Raw genomic sequence first — 20,694 nt, 5'->3', positions numbered from 1 at the left:
ATCCTCAACAAACTGCGTCACATGTGGCCCCATCATCCTCTACAAACTGCTTCACATGTGGCCCCCATCATCCTCTACAAACTGCTTCACATGTGGCCCCCATCATCCTCAACAAACTTTCACATGTGGCCCCATCATCCTCAACAAACTGCTTCACATGTGGCTCAATCATCCTCAACAAACTGCTTCACATGTGGCCCCATCATCCTCAACAAACTGCTTCACATGTGGCCCCCATCATCCTCAACAAACTGCGTCACATGTGGCCCCATCATCCTCTACAAACTGCTTCACATGTGGCCCCCATCATCCTCAACAAACTGCTTTACATGTAGCCCCCATCATCCTCAACAAACTGCTTCACATGTGGCCCCCCCATCATCCTCAACAAACTGCTTTACATGTAGCCCCCATCATCCTCAACAAACTGCTTCACATGTGGCCCCCATCATCCTCAACAAACTGCTTCACATGTGGCTCAATCATCCTCAACAAACTGCTTCACATGTGGCCCCCCATCATCCTCAACAAACTGCTTCACATGTGGCCCCCCCATCATCCTCAACAAACTGCTTTACATGTAGCCCCCATCATCCTCAACAAACTGCTTCACATGTGGCCCCCATCATCCTCAACAAACTGCTTCACATGTGGCCCCCATCATCCTCAACAAACTACTTCACATGTGGCCTACCCATCATCCTCAACAAACCGCTTCACATGTGGCCCCATCATCCTCAACAAACCGCTTCACATGTGGCCCCCCATCATCCTCAACAAACTGCTTCACATGTAGCCCCCATCATCCTCAACAAACCGCTTCACATGTGGCCCACCCATCATCCTCAACAAACCGCTTCACATGTAGCCCCCATCATCCTCAACAAACTGCTTCACATGTGGCCCCCATCATCCTCTACAAACTGCTTCACATGTGGCCCACCCATCATCCTCAACAAACTGCTTCACATGTGGCCCACCCATCATCCTCAACAAACTGCTTCACATGTGGCCCCCATCATCCTCAACAAACTGCTTCACATGTGGCCCACCCATCATCCTCAACAAACTGCTTTACATGTAGCACCCATCATCCTCAAACTGCTTCACATGTGGCCCCCATCATCCTCAACAAACTACTTCACATGTGGCCCCATCATCCTCAACAAACTACTTCACATGTGGCCTACCCATCATCCTCAACAAACTGCTTCACATGTGGCCCCCCATCATCCTCAACAAACCGCTTCACATGTGGCCTACCCATCATCCTCAACAAACTGCTTTACATGTGGCCCCCCCATCATCCTCAACAAACTGCTTCACATGTGGCTCCATCATCCTCAACAAACTGCTTCACATGTAGCCCCCATCATCCTCAACAAACTGCTTCACATGTGGCCCCCATCATCCTCAACAAACTGCTTCACATGTGGCTCCATCATCCTCAACAAACTGCTTCACATGTGGCCTACCCATCATCCTCAACAAACTGCTTCACATGTAGCCCCCATCATCCTCAACAAACCGCTTCACATGTAGCCCCCATCATCCTCAACAAACTGCTTCACATGTAGCCCCCATCATCCTCAACAAACTGCTTCACATGTGGCCCCATCATCCTCAACAAACTGCTTCACATGTGGCCCCATCATCCTCAACAAACCGCTTCACATGTAAACTGCTTCACAAGTGGCCCACCCATCATCCTCAACAAACTGCTTCACATGTGGCCCACCCATCATCCTCAACAAACCGCTTCACATGTGGCCCCCCATCATCCTCAACAAACTGCGTCACATGTGGCCCCATCATCCTCTACAAACTGCTTCACATGTGGCCCACCCATCATCCTCAACAAACCGCTTCACATGTGGCCCACCCATCATCCTCAACAAACCGCTTCACATGTGGCCCCCCATCATCCTCAACAAACTGCGTCACATGTGGCCCCATCATCCTCTACAAACTGCTTCACATGTGGCCCCCATCATCCTCTACAAACTGCTTCACATGTGGCCCCCATCATCCTCAACAAACTTTCACATGTGGCCCCATCATCCTCAACAAACTGCTTCACATGTGGCTCAATCATCCTCAACAAACTGCTTCACATGTGGCCCCATCATCCTCAACAAACTGCTTCACATGTGGCCCCCATCATCCTCAACAAACTGCGTCACATGTGGCCCCATCATCCTCTACAAACTGCTTCACATGTGGCCCCCATCATCCACAACAAACTGCTTCACATGTGGCCCCATCATCCACAACAAACTGCTTCGCATGTGGCCCCCATCATCCTCTACAAACTGCTTCACATGTGGCCCCCATCATCCTCAACAAACTGCTTCGCATGTGGCCCCCATCATCCTCTACAAACTGCTTCACATGTGGCCCACCCATCATCCTCAACAAACTGCTTCACATGTGGCCCCATCATCCACAACAAACTGCTTCACATGTGGCCTACCCATCATCCTCAACAAACTGCTTCACATGTGGCCCCCATCATCCTCAACAAACTGCTTCACATGTGGCCCCCCATCATCCTCAACAAACTGCTTCACATGTGGCTCCATCATCCTCAACAAACTGCTTCACATGTGGCTCCATCATCCTCAACAAACTGCTTCACATGTGGCCCCATCATCCTCAACAAACTGCTTCACATGTGGCTCCATCATCCTCAACAAACTGCTTCACATGTGGCCCCCATCATCCTCAACAAACTACTTCACATGTGGCCCCATCATCCTCAACAAACTGCTTCACATGTGGCCCCATCATCCTCAACAAACTGCTTTACATGTAGCACCCATCATCCTCAAACTGCTTCACATGTGGCCCCCATCATCCTCAACAAACTGCTTCACATGTGGCTCAATCATCCTCAACAAACTGCTTCACATGTGGCCCCATCCACAACAAACTGCTTCACATGTAAACTGCTTCACAAGTGGCCCACCCATCATCCTCAACAAACCGCTTCACATGTAAACTGCTTCACAAGTGGCCCACCCATCATCCTCAACAAACTGCTTCACATGTGGCCCACCCATCATCCTCAACAAACTGCTTCACATGTGGCCCCATCATCCTCAACAAACTGCTTCACATGTGGCCCACCCATCATCCTCAACAAACCGCTTCACATGTGGCCCCCCCATCATCCTCAACAAACTGCGTCACATGTGGCCCCATCATCCTCTACAAACTGCTTCACATGTGGCCCCCATCATCCTCTACAAACTGCTTCACATGTGGCCCCCATCATCCTCAACAAACTTTCACATGTGGCCCCATCATCCTCAACAAACTGCTTCACATGTGGCTCAATCATCCTCAACAAACTGCTTCACATGTGGCCCCATCATCCACAACAAACTGCTTCACATGTGGCCCCCATCATCCTCAACAAACTGCTTCACATGTGGCCCCATCATCCACAACAAACTGCTTCACATGTGGCTCAATCATCCTCAACAAACTGCTTCACATGTGGCCCCATCATCCTCAACAAACTGCTTCACATGTGGCCCCATCATCCACAACAAACTGCTTCGCATGTGGCCCCCATCATCCTCAACAAACTGCTTCACATGTGGCCCCATCATCCACAACAAACTGCTTCACATGTGGCCTACCCATCATCCTCAACAAACTGCTTCACATGTGGCCCCCATCATCCTCAACAAACTGCTTCACATGTGGCCCCCCATCATCCTCAACAAACTGCTTCACATGTGGCTCCATCATCCTCAACAAACTGCTTCACATGTGGCTCCATCATCCTCAACAAACTGCTTCACATGTGGCTCCATCATCCTCAACAAACTGCTTCACATGTGGCCCCATCATCCTCAACAAACTGCTTCACATGTGGCTCCATCATCCTCAACAAACTGCTTCACATGTGGCCCCCATCATCCTCAACAAACTACTTCACATGTGGCCCCATCATCCTCAACAAACTACTTCACATGTGGCCCCATCATCCTCAACAAACTGCTTCACATGTGGCCCCATCATCCTCAACAAACTGCTTTACATGTAGCACCCATCATCCTCAAACTGCTTCACATGTGGCCCCCATCATCCTCAACAAACTGCTTCACATGTGGCTCAATCATCCTCAACAAACTGCTTCACATGTAGCCCCCATCATCCTCAACAAACTGCTTCACATGTGGCCCACCCATCATCCTCAACAAACTGCTTCACATGTGGCCCCATCATCCTCAACAAACTGCTTCACATGTGGCCCCCCCATCATCCTCAACAAACTGCTTCACATGTGGCCCCCATCATCCTCAACAAACTACTTCACATGTGGCCTACCCATCATCCTCAACAAACTGCTTCACATGTGGCCCCATCATCCTCAACAAACTGCTTCACATGTGGCCCCCCCATCATCCTCAACAAACTGCTTCACATGTGGCCCACCCATCATCCTCAACAAACTGCTTCACATGTAGCCCCCATCATCCTCAACAAACTGCTTCACATGTGGCCCACCCATCATCCTCAACAAACCGCTTCACATGTAAACTGCTTCACATGTGGCCCACCCATCATCCTCAACAAACTGCTTCACATGTGGCCCACCCATCATCCTCAACAAACCGCTTCACATGTGGCCCCCCCATCATCCTCAACAAACTGCGTCACATGTGGCCCCATCATCCTCTACAAACTGCTTCACATGTGGCCCCCATCATCCTCTACAAACTGCTTCACATGTGGCCCCCATCATCCTCAACAAACTTTCACATGTGGCCCCATCATCCTCAACAAACTGCTTCACATGTGGCTCCATCATCCTCAACAAACTGCTTCACATGTGGCCCCATCATCCACAACAAACTGCTTCACATGTGGCCCCCATCATCCTCAACAAACTGCTTCACATGTGGCCCCATCATCCACAACAAACTGCTTCACATGTGGCTCAATCATCCTCAACAAACTGCTTCACATGTGGCCCCATCATCCTCAACAAACTGCTTCACATGTGGCCCCATCATCCTCAACAAACTGCTTCACATGTGGCCCCATCATCCTCAACAAACTGCTTCACATGTGGCCCCATCATCCTCAACAAACTGCTTCACATGTGGCCCCCCATCATCCTCAACAAACTGCTTCACATGTGGCCCCATCATCCTCAACAAACTGCTTCACATGTGGCCCCATCATCCTCAACAAACTGCTTCACATGTGGCTCCATCATCCTCAACAAACTGCTTCACATGTGGCCCCCATCATCCTCAACAAACTGCTTCACATGTGGCTCCATCATCCTCAACAAACTGCTTCACATGTGGCCCCCATCATCCTCAACAAACTGCTTCACATGTGGCTCCATCATCCTCAACAAACTGCTTCACATGTGGCCCCATCATCCTCAACAAACTGCTTCACATGTGGCTCCATCATCCTCAACAAACTGCTTCACATGTGGCCCCCATCATCCTCAACAAACTACTTCACATGTGGCCCCATCATCCTCAACAAACTACTTCACATGTGGCCCCATCATCCTCAACAAACTGCTTCACATGTGGCCCCATCATCCTCAACAAACTGCTTTACATGTAGCACCCATCATCCTCAAACTGCTTCACATGTGGCCCCCATCATCCTCAACAAACTGCTTCACATGTGGCTCAATCATCCTCAACAAACTGCTTCACATGTAGCCCCCATCATCCTCAACAAACTGCTTCACATGTGGCCCACCCATCATCCTCAACAAACTGCTTCACATGTGGCCCCATCATCCTCAACAAACTGCTTCACATGTGGCCCCCCCATCATCCTCAACAAACTGCTTCACATGTGGCCCCCATCATCCTCAACAAACTACTTCACATGTGGCCTACCCATCATCCTCAACAAACTGCTTCACATGTGGCCCCATCATCCTCAACAAACTGCTTCACATGTGGCCCCCCCATCATCCTCAACAAACTGCTTCACATGTGGCCCACCCATCATCCTCAACAAACTGCTTCACATGTAGCCCCCATCATCCTCAACAAACTGCTTCACATGTGGCCCACCCATCATCCTCAACAAACCGCTTCACATGTAAACTGCTTCACATGTGGCCCACCCATCATCCTCAACAAACTGCTTCACATGTGGCCCACCCATCATCCTCAACAAACCGCTTCACATGTGGCCCCCCCATCATCCTCAACAAACTGCGTCACATGTGGCCCCATCATCCTCTACAAACTGCTTCACATGTGGCCCCCATCATCCTCTACAAACTGCTTCACATGTGGCCCCCATCATCCTCAACAAACTTTCACATGTGGCCCCATCATCCTCAACAAACTGCTTCACATGTGGCTCCATCATCCTCAACAAACTGCTTCACATGTGGCCCCATCATCCACAACAAACTGCTTCACATGTGGCCCCCATCATCCTCAACAAACTGCTTCACATGTGGCCCCATCATCCACAACAAACTGCTTCACATGTGGCTCAATCATCCTCAACAAACTGCTTCACATGTGGCCCCATCATCCTCAACAAACTGCTTCACATGTGGCCCCATCATCCTCAACAAACTGCTTCACATGTGGCCCCATCATCCTCAACAAACTGCTTCACATGTGGCCCCATCATCCTCAACAAACTGCTTCACATGTGGCCCCCCATCATCCTCAACAAACTGCTTCACATGTGGCCCCATCATCCTCAACAAACTGCTTCACATGTGGCCCCATCATCCTCAACAAACTGCTTCACATGTGGCTCCATCATCCTCAACAAACTGCTTCACATGTGGCCCCCATCATCCTCAACAAACTGCTTCACATGTGGCTCCATCATCCTCAACAAACTGCTTCACATGTGGCCCCCATCATCCTCAACAAACTGCTTCACATGTGGCTCCATCATCCTCAACAAACTGCTTCACATGTGGCCCCATCATCCTCAGTCAAGGGATTTAAATGCAATTTCCCCTACAGCCGTCCACTCCATATGTACTTCCAGTCCAACTAGAAACCCTGGCACGGCCTAGCTGAACAAATGACCTTGTATCTGCCATGCTGTGGTCATACATAAGCCCGCACCCCAGATTATTCGACACCAACATCACAAGAAACATGTTCACATCATCAGGACAACATTCCCACCAGGTGGACCCACCATCTCCAGGAACAATCCCTATCCTAGTACAGTGCAGTCCATCACTATGACCAGCAAGTCCTCTTACCGCTTGCTTTCTCTGTTTACTGCTCAAAGGCTTCATGGTGACCCCAAGACCTGAGGCTTTACGACGAAAGGTCACAAACTTAAAAGGTGTTGAAACGACAACTGGTGAAGATGGATGGAGCCTAAAATAAAAATACAAAAACTAGGAATTAATACTGTAGGACACTGGATTTCCAAGCCCCCATCTCAAGAGAACCACACAAGTCACCCTCTAGATCTCCGCAGGAACAGGAGGTTAACCCTTTATTATTTCCCTCATACTGGAGTAACTATCTAGAATACTCCAAGATTTCATAGTTTCAAGACAGTTAAGAACCATTGGTGTCTGTGTGATTTATCCCTTCGTATCAGCTTTCTAAGCTCCCTAGAGGAAGGGCAGTGAAGCTGTATACAGTACTAGCACATTCAAGAGCCACCCCCTTCTTGTGAGAGAAATGCATCTCGCTGTGCAGTGGAAACAGGGAACAATATAGCTGAAAGAGACTTTAGGGAAGCCTAAACATAACTGCTACTCCACTGTCATGATTGTACAAAAAAGCACAGCCATTATGAAAACTCAGGTACACTAAGGCTGCGTTCACACGGGCGAGATTTCCGCGCGGGTGCAATGCGGTAGGTGAACGTATTGCACCCGCACTGAATCCCGACCCATTCACTTCAAAGGGGCTGTTCAGATGAGCGGTGATTTTCACGCATCACTTGTGCGTTGCGGGAAAATCGCAGCATGCTCTATATTCTGCGTTTTTCACGCAACGCAGGCCCCATAGAAGTGAATGGGGTGGCGTGAAAATCTCAAGCAAGTGCGGATGCGGTGCGATTTTCACGCACGGTTGCTAGGAGACGATCGGGATGGAGACCCGATCTTTATTATTTTCCCTTATAACATGGTTATAAGGGAAAATAATAGCATTCTGAATACAGAATGCATAGTAAAACAGCGCTGGAGGGGTTACATTTTTTTTTAAAATAATTTAACTCACCTTAATCCACTTGATCGTGTAGCCCGGCATCTCCTTCTGTCTCCTTTGCTGAACAGGACCTGTGGTGAGCATTAATTACAGGTAAAGGACCTTTGGTGACATCACTCCGGTTATCACATGATCTTTTACCATGGTGATGGATCATGTGATGACCGGAGTGACGTCACCAAAGGTCCTTTACCTGTAATGAATGCTTACCACAGGTCCTGTTCAGCAAAGGAGACAGAAGGAGATGCCGGGCTCCGCGATCAAGTGGACTAAGGGGAGTTAAAATTTTTTTATTTTTTTTTAACCCCTCCAGCGCTAGTTTACTATGCAGTCTGTATTCAGAATGCTATTATTTTCCCTTATAACTATGTTATAAGGGGAAATAATACAATCCACAGAACACCGATCCCAAGCACGAACTTCTGTGAAGAAGTTCGGGTTTGGGTACCAAACATGCGCGATTTTTCTCACACGAGTGCAAAACGCATTACAATGTTTTGCACTCGCGCGGAAAAATCGCGGGTGTTCCCGCAACGCACCCGCACATTTTCCCGCAACGCCCGTGTGAACCCAGCCTAAGTCTGAACAGTTTTCACAAGGATGGCGGTTAATCTTTCAACTGCCTTAAAGGGAATCTGTCAGCTGTTTTGCCCATGCAATGAAATGCTGACAGCACTAGCTAGGGGCTGAGGAGAGCAGGACAAATACTTTTTGTGGAGCTTTTCTCATCAGGAGTAGTGTGAATATAACATTTTATTCTGGCAATTTCTGCTCCTGTAAGTGCCCAAGAGGCGGGCTTCATGTTAGGAGCTCTGTGCATTGAGCTGCCTCCCAGGTACCACTTAGAAGGTCCACTGTCAGATTCTCTGAGCCTCTGTAATGACTGCTGTGGCCTCTGAGGCTGGAGGAGACCCAGGATGTCTTGATCTTTCTTTGGATGGAGGATAAACGACACTTATTCCCTGGAATGGATGAGCAGCTTTCAAAGGGGTTGTGAACCTTAATGATATTGATGACCTACTGTATCCTCCGTACAGGTCATCGATAGCCGACTCCTTGTACCCCCGCCAATCAGCTGTTTGAAGGGTTGTAGTGCATCCTTTGTGGCGTCGGCAGTGCAAGGTATTTATAGCTGTTGTAATTACCCTGCAAGGGACACAGCATGCAGGTAAACACTGAAGAGAATAGGCCACAAGCCCTTCAAACACCAGCAGAGGTGCCGGGGGTTGGACCCCTCCCGATCTGATATTGATGAGCTATCCTGCAGATCATTACAGCGCACAGCTCCTTTAAAAGGGGTACTCCCATCTCTAGTATAGATTTCAGCATATTCTGTCCTCTCCACCCAGGATTCCCCTTCTTGTATACCCACAGGTCAATGGTTATGGCCATTGCTGCACTTCAGCGGTGGCCGTGCTTGCACTGTTCCATCTAGTCATTTCACACTGAGGATGGCTAGGTTGCATCTCCATAGAGCTGAATATGACGACACTAGCGCATGTTCAGTACCATCTGTGTAGCCTACTCTGATCTATAGTATTAGCAGACACGATAGCAGAGCCCTTAAATAAAGCCTGTTGCAGCACACTGTTATCTCTAGGACTTCAGGGTTTTCATTGCAGCATGGAATTCCTAGAACCTAATACACAAAGTCATGTTTCATTCCTCACTCAGCGGCTACAGCATGGAGGAGGAGGAGTAGAGCTTCCTACACACAGCGACCAGAGGAGTATCTGCATGGAGGAGGAGAGCTTCCCACACACAGCGACCAGAGGGGTATCTGCATGGAGGAGGAGAGCTTCCCACACACAGCGACCAGAGTAGTATCTGCATGGAGGAGGAGGAGAGCTTCCCACACACAGCGACCAGAGTAGTATCTGCATGAAGGAGAGCTTCCCACACACAGCGACCAGAGGAGTATCTGCATGGAGGAGGAGGAGACCTTACCACAGACAGTGGCCAGAGGGGTATCTGTATGGAGGAAAACGAGGAGAGCTTCCCACACACAGCGACCAGAGGAGTATCTGCATGGAGGAGAGCTTCCCACACACAGCGACCAGAGGAGTATCTGCATGGAGGAGGAGGAGACCTTCCCACAGACAGTGGCCAGAGGGGTATCTGCATGGAGGAAAACGAGGAGAGCTTCCCACACACAGCGACCAGAGGAGAATCTGCATGGAGGAGGAGAGCTTCCCACACACAGCGACCAGAGGGGTATCTGCATGGAGGAGGAGAGCTTCCCACACACAGCGACCAGAGTAGTATCTGCATGGAGGAGGAGGAGAGCTTCCCACACACAGCGACCAGAGTAGTATCTGCATGAAGGAGAGCTTCCCACACACAGCGACCAGAGGAGTATCTGCATGGAGGAGGAGGAGACCTTACCACAGACAGTGGCCAGAGGGGTATCTGTATGGAGGAAAACGAGGAGAGCTTCCCACACACAGCGACCAGAGGAGTATCTGCATGGAGGAGAGCTTCCCACACACAGCGACCAGAGGAGTATCTGCATGGAGGAGGAGGAGACCTTCCCACAGACAGTGGCCAGAGGGGTATCTGCATGGAGGAAAACGAGGAGAGCTTCCCACACACAGCGACCAGAGGAGAATCTGCATGGAGGAGGAGAAGAGCTTCCCACACACACACACACACACACACACAGCGACCAGAAGGGTATCCGCATGGAGGAGGAGGAGGAGAGCTTTTCATACACAGCGACCAGAGGGGCATCTGCATGGAGGACAAAGAGAGCTTCTCACACACAGCGACCAGAGGAGTATCTGCATGGAGGAGGAGGAGAGCTTCCCACACACAGAGACCAGAGGAGTACCTGCATGTAGAAGGAGAGCTTCCCACACACAGCGACCAGAGGGGTATCTGCATGTAGAAGGAGAGCTTCCCACACACAGCGACCAGAGGGGTATCTGCATGTAGAAGGAGAGCTTCCCACACACAGCGACCAGAGGGGTATCTGCATGGAGGAGAGCTTCCCACACACAGCGACCAGAGGGGTATCGGCATGGAGGAGGAGAGCTTCCCACACACAGCGACCAGAGGGGTATCTGCATGGAGGAGGAGGAGGAGAGCTTCTCACACACAGAGACCAGAGGAGTACCTGCATGTAGAAGGAGAGCTTCCCACACACAGCGACCAGAGGGGTATCTGCATGTAGAAGGAGAGCTTCCCACACACAGCGACCAGAGGGGTATCGGCATGGAGGAGGAGAGCTTCCCACACACAGCGACCAGAGGGGTATCTGCATGGAGGAGGAGAGCTTCCCACACACAGCGACCAGAGGGGTATCTGCATGGAGGAGGAGGAGAGCTTCCCACACACAGCGACCAGAGGGGTATCTGCATGGAGGAGGAGGAGAGCTTCCCACACACAGCGACCAGAGGAGTACCTGCATGGAGAAGGAGGAGAGCTTCCCACACACAGCGACCAGAGGAGTACCTGCATGGAGGAGGAGACCTTCCCACACACAGCGACCAGAAGGGAGCAGGGACAGGGATATCTGCATCAGTCAATTAGTGTAGAGTCCGCCAGCTTCACAGTCGCTGCTTTGTGTTAACATCTTTCTTGCTAAAAGAGTCTGAAACAGCATTATAAGGGGTCCTCACAACAGTAAGAAGGGTTAAAGGGGTTGTTTTTTTTTTTGGTCTTTGTACGTTTCTAACGAAGCAATTTTAAGGGGGTTTTCAATCCACTTCCTTCATCTGCAGTGGCCCTGTCCTCCTAGGTAGCTGAGCGTCACTTGACCTGTGAGGTCAGCTTCTTTCTCTGCACTGTGGCACAAACCTGAGGGAGCAGCAGGAGTAGGTCAACATCTGTGAAGGCTGTGCTAGATGGAGCAACAGGCCATGCCTCCTGCACTGCCCGATCTGCTGTCTGCCCTGTGTCTCAGCTCCCACTGGAGGCGTCAGCAGATTTTAATCCCCTCCACCATCAGCAGCACAGACTTGGGTACTGAGCAGCTGCAGGACTTCCCCCTCCCCCGGCAGTGAGAAGACAAAAGACAAATGCTGTGCACAGGATCCTCCATCCTCACCCTGAGGACACAGCTGACAGACCGGAGGAGTTCTCTCCTCTGTACTCATCTGCTGGCTGTAAGGAAGGGACTGCAGAGAATTGCACAAGAACAGGTAGGGGAAATCCTGTATCGGCAGTGTCGTTGTACCCCCTAGCCCCTATCAGAAGCGACACGAGGCAAGTACTATCTGTGTGAGGGGTCCGGGCCTATGGGGGACCATTATAGGTCTTGGATAACCCCTTTAACTGTTTGTCTAGCTGTGTGCAGTCATCTAATAAACCTCATCTCTAAATTACTAATTGGTCATAAACCACACTCGGAGAAGGAATGAGCTTTACTGAGTGTTTATTGGATCAGAGAGCAGAGATAAGAAGCCGTCAGCTAACTGCCTGACAGAAGAGAGAGAAAATGCAAATCCTACTATTAGAGCATCTCGGCCCTGTGCAGAGAAAAGGGCTCCATATTTATAATAAAGACCAATCAAAAAAATTATTTTTAATTCATAATGAGTACAATGCACTAATAAAAAAAATTGCCCCCAAAAGGTGAACAAAATCCTCAACTGCCACCAGTCATATGTTTTGTTAGACGCTGTGATAATGAGAGCGCTGCCTTAGAAAGGACACCCCCCCCCCCCCCCCCCCCCCTGTATTATGTCTGATTTCATCAGATCGGCAGCAGTCTGATTCATGGAGCCTCTGCCAATAAGCTGCTGGATGTGGCCAAGCGCTGCCTCGTCAATCAGTCACATGACCTTTCGGCAGCTCAGTTCCTTTCAAGTAAACGGGACTGAGGTGCAATACCAAGCACGGCCACTATCCGATGTGAAGAGACCAGAAGGTCATCAATACTCAGGGCCTGGACAACCCATGCACAGCTGTGGTGCTGTTCCTGTGTTTCTCCAATCCTGGACATTCAGCATAATGTTAGAAAGAGAAAAAATAAATAAAAATTGGCAGGCAGGCAAGGGGCAGCGCGCAAGGCAGGCAAGGGGCAGCGCGCCAGATGGACTGCATTCCTGCTGTAACAGAGTTCAACGATGCAAGCAGAGAATCACAGGAGATAATAGGTGGCAGCCTATAACAGGAAAAAATAACCGCGGGCAGAGGCCTGTAACAGAGAAGCTTACTGCAGGCAGCTGGCAGAGGCCTATAACAGAGAAGGAAACTGCAGGCAGAGGCCTATAACTGAGAAGGTAACTGCAGGCAGCTGGCAGAGGCCTATAACAGAGAAGGTAACTGCAGGCAGCTGGCGGAGACCTATAACAGAGAAGGTAACTGCAGGCAGCTGGTGGAGGCCTATAAAACAGAGAAGGTAACTGCAGGCAGCTGGCGGAGACCTATAACAGAGAAGGTAACTGCAGGCAGCTGGTGGAGGCCTATAACAGAGAAGGTAACTGCAGGCGGAGACCTATAACAGAGAAGGTAACCGCCGTCAGAGGCCTGTAACAGAGAAGGTAACTGCAGGCAGCTGGCGGAGGCCTATAACAGAGAAGGTAACCGCCGTCAGAGGCCTGTAACAGAGAAGGTAACTGCAGGCAGCTGGCGGAGGCCTATAACAGAGAAGGTAACTGCAGGCAGCTGGTGGAGACCTATAACAGAGAAGGTAACTGCAGGCAGCTGGTGGAGGCCTATAACAGAGAAGGTAACTGCAGGCAGCTGGTGGAGGCCTATAACAGAGAAGGTAACTGCAGGCAGCTGGTGGAGGCCTATAACAGAGAAGGTAACTGCAGGCAGCTGGTGGAGGCCTATAACAGAGAAGGTAACTGCAGGCGGAGACCTATAACAGAGAAGGTAACTGCAGGCAGCTGGTGGAGGCCTATAACAGAGAAGGTAACTGCAGGCAGCTGGCGGAGGCCTATAACAGAGAAGGTAACTGCAGGCAGCTGGCAGAGGCCTATAACAGAGAAGGTAACTGCAGGCAGCTGGTGGAGGCCTATAACAGAGAAGGTAACTGCAGGCAGAGACCTATAACAGAGAAGGTAACTGCAGGCAGCTGGCGGAGGCCTATAACAGAGAGGGTAACTGCAGGCAGCTGGTGGAGGCCTATGACAGAGAAGGTAACTGCAGGCGGAGACCTATAACAGAGAAGGTAACTGCAGGCAGAGACCTATAACAGAGAAGGTAACTGCAGGCAGCAGGCAGAGACCTATAACAGAGAAGGTAACTGCAGGCAGCTGGCGGAGGCCTATAACAGAGAAGGTAACTGCAGGCAGCTGGTGGAGGCCTATAACAGAGAAGGTAACTGCAGGCAGCTGGTGGAGGCCTATAACAGAGAAGGTAACTGCAGGCAGCTGGTAGAGGCCTATAACAGAGAAGGTAACTGCAGGCAGCTGGTGGAGGCCTATAACAGAGAAGGTAACTGCAGGCAGCTGGTGGAGGCCTATAACAGAGAAGGTAACTGCAGGCGGAGACCTATAACAGAGAAGGTAACTGCAGGCGGAGACCTATAACAGAGAAGGTAACTGCAGGCGGAGACCTATAACAGAGAAGGTAACTGCAGGCAGCTGGCGGAGGCCTATAACAGAGAAGGTAACTGCAGGCAGCTGGCTAGACCTATAACAGAGAAGGTAACTGCAGGCAGCTGGTGGAGGCCTATAACAGAGAAGGTAACTGCAGGCAGCTGGTGGAGGCCTATAACAGAGAAGGTAACTGCAGGCAGCTGGTGGAGGCCTATAACAGAGAAGGTAACTGCAGGCGGAGACCTATAACAGAGAAGGTAACTGCAGGCGGAGACCTATAACAGAGAAGGTAACTGCAGGCAGCTGGCGGAGGCCTATAACAGAGAAGGTAACTGCAGGCAGCTGGTGGAGGCCTATAACAGAGAAGGTAACTGCAGGCAGCTGGTGGAGGCCTATAACAGAGAAGGTAACTGCAGACAGCTGGCGGAGGCCTATAACAGAGAAGGTAACTGCAGGCAGCTGGCGGAGGCCTATAACAGAGAAGGTAACTGCAGGCAGCTGGCGGAGGCCTATAACAGAGAAGGTAACTGCAGGCAGCTGGTGGAGGCCTATAACAGAGAAGGTAACTGCAGGCAGCTGGTGGAGGCCTATAACAGAGAAGGTAACTGCAGGCAGCTGGTGGAGGCCTATAACAGAGAAGGTAACTGCAGGCAGCTGGCAGAGGCCTATAACAGAGAAGGTAACTGCAGGCAGCTGGCAGAGGCCTATAACAGAGAAGGTAACTGCAGGCAGCTGGTGGAGGCCTATAACAGAGAAGGTAACTGCAGGCAGCTGGCGGAGGCCTATAACAGAGAAGGTAACTGCAGGCAGCTGGCGGAGGCCTATAACAGAGAAGGTAACTGCAGGCAGCTGGCGGAGGCCTATAACAGAGAAGGTAACTGCAGGCAGCTGGCGGAGGCCTATAACAGAGAAGGTAACTGCAGGCAGCTGGCGGAGGCCTATAACAGAGAAGGTAACTGCAGGCAGCTGGCGGAGGCCTTTAACAGAGAAGGTAACTGCAGGCAGCTGGCAGAGACCTATAACAGAGAAGGTAACTGCAGGCAGCTGGTGGAGGCCTATAACAGAGAAGGTAACTGCAGGCAGCTGGTAGAGGCCTATAACAGAGAAGGTAACTGCAGGCAGCTGGCGGAGGCCTATAACAGAGAAGGTAACTGCAGGCAGCTGGTAGAGGCCTATAACAGAGAAGGTAACTGCAGGCGGAGACCTATAACAGAGAAGGTAACTGCAGGCGGAGACCTATAACAGAGAAGGTAACTGCAGGCAGCTGGTGGGAGGCCTATAACAGAGAAGGTAACTGCAGGCGGAGACCTATAACAGAGAGGGTAACTGCAGGCAGAGACCTATAACAGAGAAGGTAACTGCAGGCAGCTGGCGGAGGCCTATAACAGAGAGGGTAACTGCAGGCAGCTGGTGGAGGCCTATGACAGAGAAGGTAACTGCAGGCGGAGACCTATAACAGAGAAGGTAACTGCAGGCAGCAGGCAGAGACCTATAACAGAGAAGGTAACTGCAGGCAGCTGGCGGAGGCCTATAACAGAGAAGGTAACTGCAGGCAGCTGGTGGAGGCCTATAACAGAGAAGGTAACTGCAGGCAGCTGGTGGAGGCCTATAACAGAGAAGGTAACTGCAGGCAGCTGGTAGAGGCCTATAACAGAGAAGGTAACTGCAGGCAGCTGGTGGAGGCCTATAACAGAGAAGGTAACTGCAGGCAGCTGGTGGAGGCCTATAACAGAGAAGGTAACTGCAGGCGGAGACCTATAACAGAGAAGGTAACTGCAGGCGGAGACCTATAACAGAGAAGGTAACTGCAGGCAGCTGGCGGAGGCCTATAACAGAGAAGGTAACTGCAGGCAGCTGGCTAGACCTATAACAGAGAAGGTAACTGCAGGCAGCTGGTGGAGGCCTATAACAGAGAAGGTAACTGCAGGCAGCTGGTGGAGGCCTATAACAGAGAAGGTAACTGCAGGCAGCTGGTGGAGGCCTATAACAGAGAAGGTAACTGCAGGCGGAGACCTATAACAGAGAAGGTAACTGCAGGCGGAGACCTATAACAGAGAAGGTAACTGCAGGCAGCTGGCGGAGGCCTATAACAGAGAAGGTAACTGCAGGCAGCTGGTGGAGGCCTATAACAGAGAAGGTAACTGCAGGCAGCTGGTGGAGGCCTATAACAGAGAAGGTAACTGCAGACAGCTGGCGGAGGCCTATAACAGAGAAGGTAACTGCAGGCAGCTGGCGGAGGCCTATAACAGAGAAGGTAACTGCAGGCAGCTGGCGGAGGCCTATAACAGAGAAGGTAACTGCAGGCAGCTGGTGGAGGCCTATAACAGAGAAGGTAACTGCAGGCAGCTGGTGGAGGCCTATAACAGAGAAGGTAACTGCAGGCAGCTGGTGGAGGCCTATAACAGAGAAGGTAACTGCAGGCAGCTGGCAGAGGCCTATAACAGAGAAGGTAACTGCAGGCAGCTGGCAGAGGCCTATAACAGAGAAGGTAACTGCAGGCAGCTGGTGGAGGCCTATAACAGAGAAGGTAACTGCAGGCAGCTGGCGGAGGCCTATAACAGAGAAGGTAACTGCAGGCAGCTGGCGGAGGCCTATAACAGAGAAGGTAACTGCAGGCAGCTGGCGGAGGCCTATAACAGAGAAGGTAACTGCAGGCAGCTGGCGGAGGCCTATAACAGAGAAGGTAACTGCAGGCAGCTGGCGGAGGCCTATAACAGAGAAGGTAACTGCAGGCAGCTGGCGGAGGCCTTTAACAGAGAAGGTAACTGCAGGCAGCTGGCAGAGACCTATAACAGAGAAGGTAACTGCAGGCAGCTGGTGGAGGCCTATAACAGAGAAGGTAACTGCAGGCAGCTGGTAGAGGCCTATAACAGAGAAGGTAACTGCAGGCAGCTGGCGGAGGCCTATAACAGAGAAGGTAACTGCAGGCAGCTGGTAGAGGCCTATAACAGAGAAGGTAACTGCAGGCGGAGACCTATAACAGAGAAGGTAACTGCAGGCGGAGACCTATAACAGAGAAGGTAACTGCAGGCAGCTGGTGGGAGGCCTATAACAGAGAAGGTAACTGCAGGCGGAGACCTATAACAGAGAGGGTAACTGCAGGCAGCTGGTGGAGGCCTATAACAGAGAGGGTAACTGCAGGCAGCTGGCGGAGGCCTATAACAGAGAAGGTAACTGCAGGCGGAGACCTATAACAGAGAAGGTAACTGCAGGCAGCTGGCGGAGGCCTATAACAGAGAAGGTAACTGCAGGCGGAGACCTATAACAGAGAAGGTAACTGCAGGCAGCTGGCGGAGGCCTATAACAGAGAAGGTAACTGCAGGCAGCTGGCAGAGGCCTATAACAGAGAGGGTAACTGCAGGCAGCTGATGGAGGCCTATAACAGAGAAGGTAACTGCAGGCAGCTGGCGGAGGCCTATAACAGAGAAGGTAACTGCAGGCAGCTGGTGGAGGCCTATAACAGAGAGGGTAACTGCAGGCAGCTGGCGGAGGCCTATAACAGAGAGGGTAACTGCAGGCAGCTGGTGGAGGCCTATAACAGAGAAGGTAACTGCAGGCAGCTGGTAGAGGCCTATAACAGAGAAGGTAACTGCAGGCAGCTGGCGGAGGCCTATAACAGAGAGGGTAACTGCAGGCAGCTGGTGGAGGCCTATAACAGAGAAGGTAACTGCAGGCAGCTGGTGGAGGCCTATAACAGAGAAGGTAACTGCAGGCAGCTGGTGGAGGCCTATAACAGAGAAGGTAACTGCAGGCAGCTGGTGGAGGCCTATAACAGAGAAGGTAACTGCAGGCGGAGGCCTATAACAGAGAAGGTAACTGCAGGCAGCTGGTGGAGACCTATAACAGAGAAGGTAACTGCAGGCAGCTGGCGGAGGCCTATAACAGAGAAGGTAACTGCAGGCAGCTGGCGGAGGCCTATAACAGAGAAGGTAACTGCAGGCGGAGACCTATAACAGAGAAGGTAACTGCAGGCAGCTGGTGGAGGCCTATAACAGAGAAGGTAACTGCAGGCAGCTGGTGGAGGCCTATAACAGAGAAGGTAACTGCAGGCAGCTGGTAGAGGCCTATAACAGAGAAGGTAACTGCAGGCGGAGACCTATAACAGAGAAGGTAACTGCAGGCAGCTGGCGGAGGCCTATAACAGAGAAGGTAACTGCAGGCGGAGACCTATAACAGAGAAGGTAACTGCAGGCAGAGACCTATAACAGAGAAGGTAACTGCAGGCAGAGAGCTATAACAGAGAAGGTAACTGCAGGCAGAGAGCTATAACAGAAGGTAACTGCAGGCAGCTGGCGGAGGCCTATAACAGAGAAGGTAACTGCAGGCAGCTGGCAGAGGCCTATAACAGAGAAGGTAACTGCAGGCAGCTGGTGGAGGCCTATAACAGAGAAGGTAACTGCAGGCAGCTGGTGGAGGCCTATAACAGAGAAGGTAACTGCAGGCAGCTGGTAGAGGCCTATAACAGAGAAGGTAACTGCAGGCAGCTGGTGGAGGCCTATAACAGAGAAGGTAACTGCAGGCAGCTGGCGGAGGCCTATAACAGAGAAGGTAACTGCAGGCAGAGGCCTATAACAGAGAAGGTAACTGCAGGCAGCTGGCAGAGGCCTATAACAGAGAAGGTAACTGCAGGCAGCTGGCGGAGGCCTATAACAGAGAAGGTAACTGCAGGCAGCTGGTAGAGGCCTATAACAGAGAAGGTAACTGCAGGCAGCTGGTAGAGGCCTATAACAGAGAAGGTAACTGCAGGCGGAGACCTATAACAGAGAAGGTAACTGCAGGCAGAGAGCTATAACAGAGAAGGTAACTGCAGGCAGAGAGCTATAACAGAGAAGGTAACTGCAGGCAGCTGGCAGAGGCCTATAACAGAGAGGGTAACTGCAGGCAGCTGGCAGAGGCCTATAACAGAGAAGGTAACTGCAGGCAGCTGGCAGAGGCCTATAACAGAGAAGGTAACTGCAGGCAGCTGGCTAGACCTATAACAGAGAAGGTAACTGCAGGCAGCTGGCGGAGGCCTATAACAGAGAAGGTAACTGCAGGCAGCTGGCAGAGGCCTATAACAGAGAAGGTAACTGCAGGCAGCTGGCAGAGGCCTATAACAGAGAAGGTAACTGCAGTCGGAGACCTATAACAGAGAAGGTAACTGCAGGCAGCTGGTAGAGGCCTATAACAGAGAAGGTAACTGCAGGCAGCTGGTGGAGGCCTATAACAGAGAAGGTAACTGCAGGCGGAGACCTATAACAGAGAAGGTAACTGCAGGCAGCTGGTGGAGGCCTATAACAGAGAGGGTAACTGCAGGCAGCTGGCAGAGGCCTATAACAGAGAAGGTAACTGCAGGCAGCTGGTGGAGGCCTATAACAGAGAAGGTAACTGCAGGCGGAGACCTATAACAGAGAAGGTAACTGCAGGCAGCTGGTGGAGGCCTATAACAGAGAAGGTAACTGCAGGCAGCTGGTAGAGGCCTATAACAGAGAAGGTAACTGCAGGCAGCTGGTGGAGGCCTATAACAGAGAAGGTAACTGCAGGCAGAGAGCTATAACAGAGAAGGTAACTGCAGGCAGCTGGCAGAGGCCTATAACAGAGAAGGTAACTGCAGGCAGCTGGCGGAGGCCTATAACAGAGAAGGTAACTGCAGGCAGCTGGTAGAGGCCTATAACAGAGAAGGTAACTGCAGGCAGCTGGTAGAGGCCTATAACAGAGAAGGTAACTGCAGGCAGCTGGTGGAGGCCTATAACAGAGAAGGTAACTGCAGGCGGAGACCTATAACAGAGAAGGTAACTGCAGGCAGCTGGTGGAGGCCTATAACAGAGAGGGTAACTGCAGGCAGCTGGCAGAGGCCTATAACAGAGAAAGTAACTGCAGGCAGCTGGTGGAGGCCTATAACAGAGAAGGTAACTGCAGGCAGCTGGTGGAGGCCTATAACAGAGAAGGTAACTGCAGGCGGAGACCTATAACAGAGAAGGTAACTGCAGGCAGCTGGCGGAGGCCTATAACAGAGA

General features: G+C 51.2%; 1 protein-coding gene across 1 annotated transcript in view; it reads right to left on the bottom strand.

The window, feature by feature from the left end:
- The window catches only part of HASPIN (histone H3 associated protein kinase), a 133,143-nt gene that overhangs the window by 63,835 nt on the left and 48,614 nt on the right, over positions 1-20,694 (bottom strand). The window contains exon 4 of the mRNA XM_040431816.1: positions 7,241-7,361. Within this exon, the coding sequence (XP_040287750.1) occupies positions 7,241-7,361 (121 nt within the window). The remainder of the gene's footprint in view (positions 1-7,240; positions 7,362-20,694) is intronic.

Source organism: Bufo bufo, chromosome 5 (genome assembly GCF_905171765.1).
Source record: "Bufo bufo chromosome 5, aBufBuf1.1, whole genome shotgun sequence".
Lineage (NCBI taxonomy): Eukaryota > Metazoa > Chordata > Amphibia > Anura > Bufonidae > Bufo > Bufo bufo.
The sequence above is the reverse complement of the archived record's forward strand: the minus strand, read 5'-3'. Positions and strand labels throughout refer to the sequence as shown.